We start from the raw sequence: 15,879 nt of genomic DNA, 5'->3' as shown, positions 1-15,879 counted from the left end.
GGGCAGGAATTTAGGTAGCATCATTGTAGGGGCATCTAAAATGACCTGCCAGCTAGCCATGGTGCCTTGTGATGACGCATTACAGAAACAATGGACCCGAGTTCCATTCCTAACAATGGAATTCTACCAAGTAGCTGGGTCATCCTAGATAAGTCACTGTGCCTCTCTGGACCTCTTTCTGTTCATCTGCAAAACACAGAGATGGTCAACATGATCTCTAAGGTGCTATTATTTCTGCAAAATACTGATGTTAGACCAAATGATCTCAGAAAACACTGATCCTGTTGATGTATTTTTGTCAACCAATGATTCTCCTGTGAATTCCAACTCCAGCAAGTCATGAACAAGACTATTAAATGAAGTCTACAAATCCTCCGGGACCCATGCATCCCTTTCAAATATGCATTGTTGCCATTTCAAAGACTTCCAGTTCATCTAGATGAAATCAATAAACATGGCCAGCTTTATTCAAAGCTCCTCCATTTATCCTCTGACCCTCATTCCTAAGTGATAAGGAGAAACAGTAATATCTATCCATTTCACCCTGGCATGACATTTGCCCTAAGAATAATCAAACAGTCACTTACAGAGAAAAGGGAAAGGAATCTATAAAAAGCAGGTGCCTCCCATGCCTCTTCACTCTGAGCTGGACCATCACCACAAGTCAAACAAACACCTCCTCATGACTTCCAGCCACGGAAGGTTCTATAAAGGACCAACACCCGCCTCCTACCTGCCTCACACTGGTGGAAGGTATAAATACTCACTGGTCACCCTGTGGCCATCAATAAAATTCACCATTTTGAAAGGATGGAAAAGAAAGCATAGTCCAAGTAGTGAGCAAATCATTTCTACAGTCAGTTCCTGAGGTCACTGTCTTGAGTGGGAAAGAATCCAAAAAGCTTATAATTCCTACAACTACTCCTACCTCATTTCTCCCAGAACATGAACATGAAGGCATCAGTCCTGAATGAAAAGTCTAAAGAAGTATTCTCATGGTCTCTGTTCCACATTAATAATGACCGAGGTATTTGTTCAGACTCATTCTCAGAAGACAAAAAGATAATTCCAGAGCAGCTGGATAAATTTTCCTCTATTCCCAAAGGATATTCATGGAAAACATCCTCAAGATTTTTAATTACTTGAGTGAACAACATACTCTCTGCAAAGAAAAACCATTTTTGAGACAACTCAACACCCAAGATGTTGAATCAGCTTACTTGATCCAACAAGGTTACGCATAAGTGTTCTGCTCAGATTTTGGCTTTGACCACCATTTGGATTGATGAATCCATTCACAGCCCATAAACGTCACTGCTTTACATTCAAATGGCCCCTGAGTCTCAATGATTAAATTCCTACTTTAGGGATTAAGAATGTGTTCATCCCCACAGACTGAGTCCGCTCTGGAATCCTTTCTCTACCAATCTAGTCTCCTTCTTTTTTTTTTTTTTAATATTTATTTATGTATTTAACAAAGATCACAAGTAGGCAGAGACAGGCAGAGAGAGAAGGGGAAGCAGGCTCCCCGCTGAGCAGAGAGCCCGATGCGGGACTCGATCCCAGGACCCCGAGATCATGACCTGAGCTGAAGGCAGCGGCCCAACCCACTGAGCCATCCAGGCACCCCAATCTAGTCTCCTTCTATGGCAACTTGTCGACACCTCCATCTGGAGAGAGAGAGAGAGAGAGAGACACACACACACACACACACACACACACACACACACTTCAAACTGACCTCACCCCTGTTATTCAGGCCCAGAAATCTATGGGCCATGAGTGAAAAACCAAAAGGAACCTTCCACCAAAGAACATGCTTTAGGTGGAAGCCAGAGCTCAGAGGTCATAGGTACATCCTAAGAAATTCCCCCCAGAACACAAGTCTCCTCCCTTGGTTCCTCATTATGTAGCCACAGTGGCATTTAAATAAATCCTATTTCTATGCAAATAAGACATCCAAAAGTATCCTGAGCATTTTGAGCTACTTACATCTATAACAGCCCAAAAAGAAGTAGTTATTTCCTATCCATTTGTGTATATAATAGATAGGAAATAAGAAAAGGACTGCTACTCTCCTTTGGACAGCTAATTAAAGTAGCCAGGGGACAGTAGGAATTCATTATTCAACAGTAAGTCCCAGCCACCACCTTGTTCCTTTCGACCTAAAACTGGAAGTTACCGCATACCAAAGGTGGTTTTCTGGGCTTCGTGTCCATACCCAAGCATCTTATCATAGTAACATATACATGGTGGGTGTTCAAGACATATATGATTACAATCATCTAGAACTTGAGACATTAAAACTATCCAGGAGTAGAGTTAGAAAAGTCAAGGTCCAGGGAAGATACAGGATGCTCCTCCTGGTCTTCCAAAAGCTCCGTGATCCTTGTTTTCTCTTCCATGTGTCCTTCCTGTGGACCTTTGTAGTAATAACAGCTGATACGCAACATTTACCATGTGCTAAGCAGATTACATACGTTATCTAAATCAATCAGCAGACCATCCAATATGGTAAGAACTATTACCCTCGTTTTATAGATGAGAAAACTGGGCTCTAAGGATTAATGAACTTGCCCAAGATCACACGGTGAAGAAAGAGTGGAGCTGCGAAGCTGGGTGAACAGACTCCAACTGCCAACCCTGTTCGCCAAGGTACTGCTTCCTCATTCAGTCCCCTGGTTCCTGTACTTTCTCACTTAGAGCGCTCAGCACACACCCTCCTTCCTCTAATCTTCCCGAGAACCAGACAAACTAACTTGGATTTCATTTCAAGGACTATTCTTCTTCCCACTAAGCTGTCTGTCTGTTGTTGCTGCTTTTGTTAAGTTTGCTTATCCATCTCAATACACTCTACTAATTCCATAAAATGGGCTTCTGAAAATGGCAATAACTTGTTTTAAATAGACTATTCCGGGACGCCTGGGTGGCTCAGTTGGTTAAGCGGCTGCCTTCGGCTCAGGTCATGATCCCAGCGTTCTGGGATCGAGTCCCACATAGGGCTCCTTGCTGGGCAGGGAACCTGCTTCTCCCTCTGCCTCTGCCTGCCTCTCTGTCTGCCTGTGCTCGCTCGCTCTCACTCCCTCTGTCCCTGACAAATAAATAAATAAAATCTTTAAAATAAATAAATAAATAAATAAATAAATAGACTATTCCTCAATTTGATACTCTTTTTAAATGTTTTGCATTTTTTAAAAACTCTGAATCAAGCTTCTCTTGCACCTGGGCAGGTTCTGTGTGCCTATTCACAGAAGGGCTGGTTTATGTCTCTGTGCCAACGCATGAATAAATAACGAGTCAAGGCCTCCTGCTTCTGGCTGAGGTAGACAGTCCCGAACTGTAATGATTTTGTAAAGCCCTCATTCCCTCCCTACCACACATAGCATCTACCCTGGACATCAAACAAGGTGGCCCATTATCATAAAACCACTAGGCACATCTCTCTAAAAACATTCCCTGATCTTAAAACACAGCCCACTCTACAGAAATGACAGTGGGACTCTATACTGGGCCCTGTGCACCTGGCTTGCCTTCCTGTGAAACAGATCTGGGGGTATTAACCACACCTCCAACTGGAACCAAATTTAAAAAAAAAAAGTTTGTTTTCCTGTGACTCCGGCTACCTCTTGACGATCTAGAGAGGAATGGGCAACAACTAATAATTCTGACTTAGCTCCTTGCTAAAAGAGCATGCTGCTTTTGGAAAAACCCTACAGTAGGAGACCAAGGAGCTAGAAGCACGTAATAAGGCACCTATCCTGAGCTCCAAGCTCCCTTTGTCTCCTGGAATTCATCCTCTTCTGGCCGGCCTGGGTAGCCACCCAGTGTGACAGGAATCCCACACTGGCACCAGCTCACAGATCGCCCAATACCATGTCTGTCCTAGGCCCCAGGAGGGAGACCCAGAAAGTAACATTTTAAATGAATTCATCACATTCTACCTTAAATTTAAATATTTTTTCTTTTTTTTTTTTCTTTTGGATATTTCTTTCTGTACCATGCCCCTGTAAGGGGGGGGGGGGGTGGTGGGCAGAGAGAGAGAAAAGGGAAAGAATGAAGAGACAGATAAGAAGGAAGAAGGGGAATGAGGTGCCTGACTAGCTCAGTCAGTTAAGCGTCCAACTCTTGATCTCAGCTCAGGTCATGATCTCAGGGTCCTGGGATGAATAACCCTGTGAGGGGCTCCATGCTCAGTGGGGAGTCTACTTCCCCTCTCCCTCTGCCCCTTCCCCCGGCTCTCAGGTTCGCACACATGCACCCTTTCTCTCTGTCTCTCTCTCTCTCTCGCTCAAATAAATAAATAAATCTTTAGAAAAGAAAAGAGGGCAAGAAGTAAGAAGAGGAAGAACACCATTGTCCGTAGCACTTACTATGTCTGGTGGCTTGGCTCTTTCCTTTCTAACAGCTCCTTTAATTCTTTCTACAGCCTATAAGGTATGATTACCCCCACCCCCTCATGTACACAAAGAAGCTAAGCGCTCAGAGATGTTCAATGATGAGAGCAGGAGCCCCAGTCAGGCAGTGGTGGAGCTGGGATTCAGACCCCAGGACTGCCTAGCTCCCAAGGCTCAAACACTTTCCTCTCCACTGTCTTCCAAGCTGTCTTCCACTACTTGCCATTTCTGTAGTGTCCAGCAGCGTACCTTAATCTGAGGGACGGATGATGAATATGTGTTGACGAACGCATGAATGGTTGATTCCAGCTTCACACCTTAATATTCTGCAACCCACACACTCGATTTTATTCATATATTCTGTTTATAATATGCCTGCAAAGTACCTTGATAGGAAGTTAAATGTTGTACAGAAATAAGTTGTACCACATTGTATTGTATTTTGAGCTACTAGAAAAAGCTACACACAAAAATCTATAAATAAAAAATGCTGAAGCAGGCTTCCTGATAAAAATTCATTTGTCATCTTGCTCCATCATGTCCAGAAATGGATATAAATACAATAATCTAAGGAAAATCAAAGTTTTCACATTCTGTGAACCCTCGGAACACTAACATGTTTTTTACACTGCTAAGGCAGTGAGTACTCATGCCAGAAAAGATGGCACAAAGGGTTTTTTTTTTTTTTTTAAGTTTTTATTTAAATTCCAGTTAACATACAGTGGTAGTATTGGTTTCAGGTATTCAACACTTTCATGCAACACCCAGTGCTCATCTCAGCAGATGCCCTCCTCACTCCCCATCACCTTTCTCATCCATCCCCCCCACCCATCCAACTCCCCTCTGGTAAAGTTTGTTACCTAGAGTTAAGGCCTGGTTTACCTCTCTTTTTTTCCCTTTGCTCATTTGTTTTGTTTCTTAAGTTCCACGGTACGGTATTTGTCTTTCTCTGACTGACTTATTTCACTTAGCATAATACTCTCTAGCTCCATCCATGTCATGGCAAGTTTGAAGGGCAAGATTTCATTCTTTTTTATAGTTGGGTGATATTCCATTATCTTGCAGACACACACACACACACACCCCACATCTTTATCCATTCATCAATCGATGGACACTTTGGTTATTTCCATAATTTGGCTGTGTGGATAACATTGCTCTAAACATTGGGGTGCATATGTCCCTTTGAATTTGTATTTTCCTATTTGGGTAAACACCTGGCAGTGTGATTGCTGAGTCATAGGGTAGCTCTACTTCGAACTTTTTGAGGAACCTCCATATCGTTTTCCAGAGAGGCTGCACCAGTTTGCATTCCCACCAACAGTGTAAGAGGGTTCCCTTTTCTCCACGTCCTCGAGGATGGCACAGAGGTTAGGAGCTCAAGTCGCAGACCCAGAAAGGCCTGATGTGAACCCAAGGCCCAGGCACAGAACTCACAAACTGCCCTGGGGCAGGCAACACACCCTCTAAACCTTAGTTTTCTCATCTGTAAACTGCAAATGCTAAGAGTACAGGCTTCCTGAGGTAGCTGTGTTGATTCAATGAATGACTCACAGCCTACGCTTATCAGAGCAGCTGCTAGGTGGGTAAGGGCCCCTAAGTGTTAGCCATTTTTATCACTCGAGGAGAACTATAATGGAAGTACAACAAGAAAGCTGAAATAAATCACTTACCTTCGCAAATGTTATTACTAACACTAAATTCACCTGAATCATCTGTTTCAGATGACTGTGGTACTAAAATGATCTGCTAACAACCACCACCAACAGTGATATTTACTATGTGCCAGGCACTTTTCCAGACAAGAGCATCGCACACGGTTGTGTATATGGTGCCACACAAGAGAGCGCCCAGCAGGAGGTGAGTGAGCCTGAAGTCCAGTTCACTCCCTGTTTATGGTGCCACCAAGGGGCACCCAAAGGGCTGGAAGCAGCTCTGTTTACATGCATTAACTGATGCGTTAAATTTAGCAAACATCTAACAAATGGGAGACAGAAGTTAGAAAGTCACTTTTGAGAGTACCCAGGACCCAGGTCGAAAACCACCATTTCAGTAATCGCATTAACAGAGTAGATGAGCGCACCCCAAAGTCACAAGTGAACAACACCTATTGTTAAGCTGCATAGCCCTGTACCACATGGGAAAATGAAAATCAGGTAGGCCCTAGTGCTGGGTAGAAATAGACAGTTCCCCTCCACCTCCTCCCTGCCTCCTGCTCCCCTCTTCCTACATCAACTCAAATATCCCTGTGTGTGATAATGAAACAAAAGTATCATATTTGACCCCAGGATAACCAAATGTTACATTTAACATTGTCTAAAATCAACAACAAAAATCATCTATGTGGCAAGTGATGTTTCACTAAGTAATAGGTTCCAAACACTCCACTGCAAACTCTAGCAAACAGTTACCATTTCTGTCCCTCCAGGAGGCACCTCCCCAGCGGTGGGTCCTAAAAATGACCCCCAGGTTTAAAGACGTTCATTTCCTGCCACCTCAAGCCTCTATAATCTCGGTGAGCTCAGGGGCTCTGGCCTAAACTAAAACCCCTCATCCCAGATATAGCTATATACCTATCATTGTGGTTTAGACCCAGCATCAACCTGGGAAGGAGAGACAGGGGGACACCACACCCTCGCAGGCTGGATGTGTGACAGTGAAAACAGTACTCTTCCTGTTCCAGAAAAGTATTAGTTTATGCAGAGGGGATCTGTGTAACTTTTTGATATGCTCAGAATCCAAAACATAATCCAGACATATTTCACTTAATCAAAGAAAAGTGATAACAAAAATTATCTGTGACCTTGACACAAAAGTTATTCCTCTTATGCAGTTCCCTAAAGAGTCCAGATCCAGACCTTGGAAGAAACACAGTGAAAAACAGATTGCCTTGTTTTGAAATCTCACCATGTAAAACTCAGAATTGAATGTCCAATTATTTTTTAAATTCAGAAGCGTTCTTCTAAGAGAAGAAACCCCTTGATAAGAGTTTGGGCCTACAATACAATGCTCTCTTTCCTAACTGTTGTTAATTTTACTTTAAAAACCGATGGTGTTTAGTTTGCCACTATAATTAAATGTCACAGAAAACCTGGAATATTCTCTTATTCATTTGCAAACAATATGGCAATATTTTCAGTAATAATGTGTGCTTAAATATATTGTCAGTATTTTTTTCTACCAAATAGCAAATTACATCTGACAAAAACACCAATACACCTTTGAGTTGTTCAACCGTCTCAATGACTAACTTCATTCAAATTAGAGTTTCGAAATAAGAGGTCTTTTCCAAAACTCACAGAAGAAAAGTGCCTTTCAATGACGCATCTTGGAATTCAATGAAACATATTTCTTAAAGCTGGGATTTAACATGGTCCTCAAAAGAAAGAAAGAAAGAAAGGGAGAGAAAGAAAGAGAGAGAGAGGGGGGGGGAGGGAGAGAGGGAGGAAAAAAGGAAAAGGGAGAGAGAGGAAGGAAGGTAGGAAGGAAGGTAGGAAGGAGACACCAGAAGCTTCTACTAGCAGGAGAGCATTCCTTGAGAAATAACTTGTATTATTGTTAGTGCTGCAAGTACCTATTTAGGAGATTAAGCAATTTTAAACACATTAAAAGATAAAAAATAAGCTTCACCAAAGACATACCTAAAAACTTGAAGATAATACAACAAAATCATACGTTTGCTTTATTAGAAAATTTTTTAAATCATATATTTGAATATAAGGATGTGCAAAGTAAAAAGCCCATCCTCAAATCTCCTTTAAACCTCTAAAGTGATTCTAAAATGGTACCAAATCCATCATTTAAGATGGCTTTCATTTATTTTTAGGCCTTTGGTAATGCTTTTCACACAGGGTTGCCCTTTTGTAATAAAGTATTCTGTGTCAAGAACCAAGGAAGTTTAATTCCTTTGCTACCTTAAAGGACAGAATAATGGGCAATAAATGCCAGCCCAGGGTGATACACTATGCAGAGGAGGCCCCTAGCGGTGAAGCTGCTGCTCCAACTTGGCTTTATACATGTGCTAAGACTGCTTTATCAGGAGGGCAAAATCAATAGGTAATAAAGTCTACCTGAGCTTTGCTTCTTTAATAACCTCTATTAACCCTAATATATAGTAGGGCCATCATTTAGAATCCCAAGTTCCTTTCATCAGGAATATGTATATTTATAAATAAAGGATGTGACCTGAAGAATAACTTCATTACATTCTGCATTTAAATTAACAAATACTTGTGGGTGCCCGGGTGGCTCAGTGGGTTAAGCCTCTGCCTTACAGCTCAGGTCATGATCTCAGTCCCGCATCGGGCTCTCTGCTCAGCAGGGAGACTGCTTCCCCCCCCCCTCTCTGCCTGCCTCTCTGCCTGCTTGTGATCTCTCTCTGTGTGTCAAATAAATAAATAAAATCTTTTTTAAAAAAAATTTTTTTAGGGGCGCCTGGGTGGCTCAGTGGGTTAAGCCGCTGCCTTCGGCTCAGGTCATGATCCCAGGTCCTGGGTTCGAGCCCCACATCGGGCTTTCTGCTCAGTAGGGAGCCTGCTTCCTCCTCTCTCTCTCTGCCTGCCTCTCTGCCTACTTGTGATTTCTCTCTGTCAAATAAATAAATAAAATCTTTAAAAAAAAATTTTTTTTTAAATTAACAAACACTTGTGAAACCCTTACACCCTGCTAGGCACTGAGCTGGGGGCATGGAGTCAGGGTCAACAGGAAAGATGAGCACCCTCACAGAATTCCCTATTATTTCTTTTCAGCATAATCATGTTACATTGAGGACAGAGCTAGAACGATAAGCGGACTGGGAAGTACAATTCACCATCATATGACCTTGTGATGGGTTCTTACCAATAGGAAAAACCAGAAAGCCCTAAGTATTGCCCACTCCCACCCTCAAAGGCTCAGCTCCTCACTTTCCATATATATAGGGCAGCATCTGAGGTTCTCCAACAAAATGAGGTTGAATGAATGAATGGAAAATAAGGGCGCCTGGGTGGCTCAGTGGGTTAAGCCGCTGCCTTCGGCTCGGGTCATGATCTCAGGGTCCTAGGATCGAGTCCCGCATCGGGCTTTCTGCTCAGTAGGGAGCCTGCTTCCTCCTCTCTCTCTGCCTGCCTCTCTGCCTGCTTGTGATCTCTCTCTGTCAAATAAATAAATAAAATCTTTAAAAAAAAAAAAAAGAAAAGAAGATTGCACAGGATTTTTTTTTTTTTAATTAGGATTCTATTTACTTGACATAGCACAAGCAAGGAGAGGCAGGCAGAGGGAGAGAGAGAAGCAGGCTCCCCACTGAGCAGAGAGCCCGATGCGGGACTGGATCGCAGGACCCTGAGATCAAGACCTGAGCTGAAGGCAGACGCTTAACCCACTGAGCCACCCAAGCACCCCAGGATTTTTAAACTTAAAAAAAAAAAAAAAAAGTTGAAACATCCCAGAGTGGAGGATTCCCAGAAATAAAGGAAGACAGAAGTAGAAGACAACATTTATGAAGGACTTCATGTGCTCCAGGCAGTGGGATAAGTTCCTAAATGTTGTTTCATTCTTCCATAAGGTGAGGAATATTATTGGCATTTTACAAAATAGGAAACTATAGCTGGGAAAGGGTAAGTGACTTGCCCAAGGTTATTATACATTGGATAAATGGGAGAGGCTGCTTGGAGCCCAGATACCTGGGATGGCAAAGCAAATGTTTGCTTCACTGTAAACTGGTGAATCCCAAAGTTTGAGATTTTCTTTTGAACCCCATTAGTGCAGCTTGCAAGCAGGAATACGAGCTTAGGAACACAAAGATGAACAGAATTAAAGTATTTCAATACTGTATAAGTTAAAGAACATATTCAATGCAGAGGAATTATTAAATATTGATTGGGTATGGCCCACCTCTTGCTTTCCAGGAACTGACATTCTCTGGGAAAACAACACGGGATCCCATATACTATTAAGCACTATTACACGTGTTCGAGTCACTATTTATGACTAAGGCTTTTTTTTTTCCCCCTATACGCTCTACTCCCAAGTTTAAAAGACTTTTCTCCTTCCAATTAGCAACATGACAGCACTGCCCAGGGCTTATTAATGCTCACGGTTCAAGTAATACTATAATAATAAAGACTGCCTTGTATGAACAATGTTTACAAAATCCAAGAAATCCAGTAGAATTAAATTTAAATTTCTAGTAAAAAGACGTGAGAGAGCAGTTAATTATCTTTATCATCTAGACCTACTAACGACATTTAAGTAAAAACTACTCCAAGGCTTTGCAATCAGAAAAAGAGTGGAGTGTGCGGAATAACCACTCTCTCATTCTCTCGTGTCCCCAAGCCTCAGTGTGTCCGCACAGACACTGCGGTGAAATTCTCTTCTCTCCCGTCGCTCTTTCTTCGCACGTCGACGGAAAGAGAACTTCAAAGTCACCGACGGCGCTGCAGGTGCGGGAAGTGTCGCGGAAACAACAACTTCGCCTTCTCACGGCGCAGCTTTCCCCTCCTCCCAGCCCTTCGAGCCCCCCCACGCCGACCGTGCCCACGGAAGCTTCATTCCACGGAAAGCACAAACACCCGCGCGGGGCGTCCTGCGGCTCGCGCACCCCCTCGGACACACGCCCCGGGGCCCCGCTCCGAGGCCGCGAGCCCGCTGCCCACCGGCCGCCCTCGGTACGCCCCCTGCGCCCTCCCCATCCCGGCAAAAATAATGCCAATTCCGGCAAAGTCGTCGCGCGGCACGTGTGCGGCCACTTTTTCAGGAGGGTCCGAGAACGCAATTAAGCCGGCAAAGGCCACGACAGAGGGTGGCGGAGCCCCGGGGACCGGCGGCGCGCAGCCGCCGCGACCCTCCCCGGCCGCCGGCTCCGCGTGCTCGCGCGTCCACCTGAAGGCGCCTGCCCGCCGCCGCGCCGAGCCCCTCCCCCGCCGGCGCCCGCAGACCCCCGCGGCCCGCGAACGGCGCGAGGCCGGGCGCGGCACCGTCTCCCCCGCGGCACCAGCCGCCCCGGGGTCGCGGGCCGGGCAGCGCGAGGAAGCCGGGCCGGGCTCCGCGGACCCGCGAGCCGCACCGACGCCCCCGCGCGGCGCACCACACCCGGCGGCCCCGGGAGGGGACCCGACTCACCGCGAGGCGCCCTCCGGGCTGCCCGGCCGGTCCCCGCGGCTCCCGCCGCCGCCGAACTTTCCCTCCTGCGCGGCCGCCGCGGGCTCGGCTCCACCTCTCGCTCCGGCAGCCGCGGAGCCTCCAGGGACCCGGGGAGGGGGGGGCGGGGAGCGGCGGCGGCGGCGGCGGGCGTGCTGAACCTTGGCCAAGCCCCAGAGCCCCGCCGCCGGGTGGGAACCCGCGGGCCGCGAACTCGCGCCGCAGCCGCCGGCCGGGGGTCGCGCTCCGCTGCGCCCACCCGCTTCCTCTGCCGCCCCCCTGCAGTGCGTCCCTCTGCCCCGTCGGAGCGGGGCACCCTGGCGGAAGCGGGTCCCCTCTCCGCAGGGGGCACGCCCGGGCCGGGGTGGGGGGGCGTGGGGTCCCCTGCAGGTGACTGTCACTGAGATCTGGACGAGTTGAGGGAAGGGGCCGGGACACGGCGGCGCGCCCGGTACCCCAGGGGACTGAAGGTCGCGTGTCTTTCTGCAAGTTTGTAGTCCTCGCTCTCTGGACAGTTCCCCACGCCCCTCCCTGTGTTTCCCTCGCCTTCAGCGGGCTGCCCTCCCCTCCCTGGGGCGGCTGACTTGCCAAAACTTCGTAAATTAGACTTTGAAGCATTAGTCCTGTAGTCGGTGTCTTTGCGGCCCCTGTCAGTTACACCATCTTCACTAGAGAACCTCTACTGACAGCGAAGGTCAGACAGCCTTTGGCTCTGAGACCCCACCACCAGAATCACCGGAGAGGTGACTCTGTAGGGACCCCTGATGGCCCCCGGGAGGCCTAGGTGGAGAAGGCGCAGAAGGACTGAAGTCAGCAAGTGGGCTCTAGAGTAATAAAAGTCCCTCACGCACGCGCTCAGACCCTCTGGGTCGTGTTCCAGCACTTCTCTGGGTGGAGGGAGTTTGGGGTTATGATGTTTCCCAATTCTCAGTACAATGGAAGAGACTGAGGAGGAATCACCTGAAGAGGTCATCTCTCCACTTACAGGTACAACTTGCAGAGTCCCCCTGGCTGAAGAACCAGCGCTAGAAACCAGGCCTATGACTCCCATGCAGTGCTCCTTCCACTGCCTGACCAGCAGAATGCTCAAAGCACCCACGTGGGAGGTTTCCAGGCACCAGACTTTATGTGGGCACGGGATAGTAATTCTGGAAGCAATAGGCAGTCCTCAGGCAGCCACCAGGCACTTATTTACCTGCAGAGAGCATCCCAGAAGCAAGCCTTGCTTCCCTACCAGGACTCCCTAACACACCAGGCTCAACCTTTTTCCAATGCATGCTGCCCTGGGACTTCAGGTGGCTCTGTACCCACCCCACACCCCTGAGTGGGCTAATCATACTCGTGACAGAAGGCCCCACAGCAATTCAACTGGGATTTCAGAAAGAAGAAGGTGTTTATCAAATAAATGAAAAATACACTGTCTGTCCTGTTACTGCCCCCCAAAAGTTGCAAGGCTATGGAGATCATAAATAAATGGTTAACTTAGCATCCACATATAGGTACAAGTAGGTACAAGTCATTGGCCAAGCCTCCTCCATACATTACCTCACAGTAACCTCGTGAGGCAAATCATATGACAATCCCCAGTGTGCAGATGGAGGGGCCACGTGGAGGTTGCAGTTAGTGGTGAGCTGTGTGAAGGTCAGAGCCTGCACAGTCAAGGCCTCTGGGTAATCAAATAACCCCTTCCAAGCCTTTCCAGTTGTCACAAACACAATACACAATACACCTTCATGTATTGATAGGTGGGTTGTTAAAGCATCAATTTTCTCTCCTCCTTTTCTTCCATCTCTCTGTTCAATGATGTCTCCAGAATCTATATGTAATAGGGCTGAAGGGAGGAATCTGGTTTGGAAGATGGGCCAAAGACTTGAGTAAGGGCTGCTGTGCTGGCACACTCGTAGGCTCAGATTCCAGGTTCACACAGACTGGGTTGGGGAAGGTGGACGAGGCAATGCCACGGCTGCAACCATCTCTAGCCATCTAGGAGGAAAAGAGAAAATGCTTGAGGATTAATTGCATTTCCTTTAGGGGCGCATAGCTTACTTGTAAAGGTACCCGAAGAGATTCTCCAATTAGACCAGCACAGCAATGTATGTGTCAATATGAATCAGTATATGTCTATATATCAAAAGTCGTAAAGCCAATGCTAGCTAAGTGTCTGGGGACTCTAGGTACATTGTGACAATAGTTAGTACATGAAAAAATATGGTAGTCGAAAAAGTGATAAAACTACAAAATTAAGAGCATAATGCGAGAAAAGATACATTTTTCTGGGGCACCTGGGTGACTTGTTGGTTGGGTGTCCAACTTGTGATTTTGGCTTGGGTTGTGATCTCAGTCATGGGATAGGATTCTCCCTCTCCCTCTTCCCTCCTCCCCTGTCGTGGGTACTCTCCCTCTCTCAAATAAATCTTAAAAAATAAATAAATAAATAATTTAAAAATACATTTTTCTGGAGATACTAGAAAAATAAATATTATTTCAATTATTATGTAGTAGATATTATTTGGATTATCCTTTTGAGGGCCACTATAATGAAGCAGGGTCTGTCAGTCACCCTCAGTCTTCATCATTAGCAGAAACAGCAATGAATTCGGGAAAAGGCCAACAAGCTTGCCCGGGCAGCTCCTGTTCTGTAATGACAGCTTGCAGAATTGACCCTGTTACCAGAAGGAAGAGGGGTTCCTTTAGACTTGAGAGACCAAAGGACCAGAATAAATAGGTTGAACACCAGACGTAGATGTTAAAAACCAATTTATAAGACTGACTTTTTAAAAGAAGTTTTCTGCCTAGATTTTAGCTTTTAGGGGCAGTATTCTTACATAAACATTTTCATAAGCATAATGATTTAGGAATCTGAATATGTTAGTGGACTTCCCAAACATATTATAAAGGCGCTTCCACCTTCATATTATGCTAGTAATGTGGTAACAATACAGAAATATGTAGAAAGTTCTGTAAATCAGTAAGGTTATGATGCTGGACTGATTTTACCCACTTGAGGGAAAAACCAGTCCATATAAAAATACATTCTAAAACAATACATAAGATGTCAAACTTTTACGTTTATAAAATGTAAAATATATAATATGTAATTTTTTTAAATATATACTTCATAAATATTAAATTTTAAGTGCAAAAATATTTCACAGTTCAAAGTCAGACTTCGCCTCACCAGGAGCCTTGAGAACCTTGACTCAGAGCCATCCAGGAGCTGAAAGAGCAGTTTTGTTTTTTTTTTAATTTTATTTATTTATTTGACAGAGAGAGATCACAAGTAGACAGAGAGGCAGGCAGAGAGAGAGAGGGGGGACTCTTACTTTAAAGAGCTCTAATAATCAGGGTTATCTGATTTCTTAAATCACAGCAAAGATGCTGTGTAGTCAGAGGTAGCTCATTAGATGGGAGAGGGGTATTATACTCAAAACATGAAGACTGGCCAGATGGTATACTGTGAGTAGTGAGTCATTGAGATAGGATCTAATTATATTCTAGAGTCTTCTTCAGAAATCTTGAAAATATGCACTATAGTTCCAACTATGTTTTCATTTAAAATGAGTAAAATAAATAATGTGTGACCCAAAAAGGCAAATTTTGTTTTTCTAGGAAAAAAAAAAATCACAGGTGTTGAAGACCTCATTCCATAAACACTGTTTACTCAAACACAGTGGGGCTCCATTAAAATCTGTTGACTAAATCATGGATGATTTTCACTTCTTTTGCATGTTTTATGTTCACTTCTTTAGCTATACACATCAGAATCAATGAGTTGGTTCATAATATTTTCAATCTTACATGCTCTGTTATCCTCGGGGTCAGTGCAGGAGCAGAGCTAGAAGAAGGCCTGCTCTTCTCCGGAAACTCCTCCCAAGCTGTCTTCTCCAAATGACAAACAAGTGGGGCAGTTCCCAGGGTAGTACTGTCCGCAGAAACAGATCTCACAGGAAAGCCGTCGAAGACATGAGTGCTTCACCGGTTGACTTTTCCATTCTCCTTCTGTGCACTCAGCATTGCCACTACCCACCCACCCCCAACCTCTAGAAGAAAACAAAGGGTTACAGAGGGAACTGCAGAAAAACCCAAGCAGGGAAGCACCAGAGACTCAGCCACATCTGATCTACATCCGCCTGACATCAAATCCAGATACCTAAACACAGAGCAGCTCAAAACCGTGTCCTTTCTCTCTACGGTAGTTGCACTAATTCACCCACATGCAGATCAAGCTCATGCAGGCCTTTCTTTCTGAAAGCCAAGAACACTCAGACATGTCCCTTGAATGACTCAAATCTCCGTGGCTTTCACTGCAGCTTGAATTTTTTTTAACCCTGATGGATAGACTATTTTCAATTATTATTGTGTTTCTTTC

General features: G+C 45.2%; 1 protein-coding gene across 6 annotated transcripts in view; it reads right to left on the bottom strand.

Annotated features, from left to right (window-relative positions):
* The window catches only part of LOC125092819 (basic proline-rich protein-like), a 299,445-nt gene that overhangs the window by 225,671 nt on the left and 57,895 nt on the right, over positions 1-15,879 (bottom strand). For 5 of the 6 annotated variants that reach the window (XR_007125075.1, XM_047717259.1, XM_047717258.1 and 2 more), the window contains exon 4: positions 11,493-13,493. Coding sequence is in view for 5 of the 6 variants with exons in the window: in XM_047717259.1 (XP_047573215.1) it covers positions 11,493-12,128 (636 nt within the window). In the remaining variant the exon portion in view is untranslated. Of the gene's footprint in view, positions 1-11,492; positions 13,494-15,308; positions 15,780-15,879 lie in introns of those variants that run through there. The other variant, XM_047717260.1, reaches the window with a different exon arrangement.

This window comes from Lutra lutra, chromosome 2 (genome assembly GCF_902655055.1).
Source record: "Lutra lutra chromosome 2, mLutLut1.2, whole genome shotgun sequence".
In the NCBI taxonomy this organism is placed as follows: Eukaryota; Metazoa; Chordata; class Mammalia; order Carnivora; family Mustelidae; genus Lutra; species Lutra lutra.
This window is presented reverse-complemented; position numbering and strand designations above follow the sequence as displayed.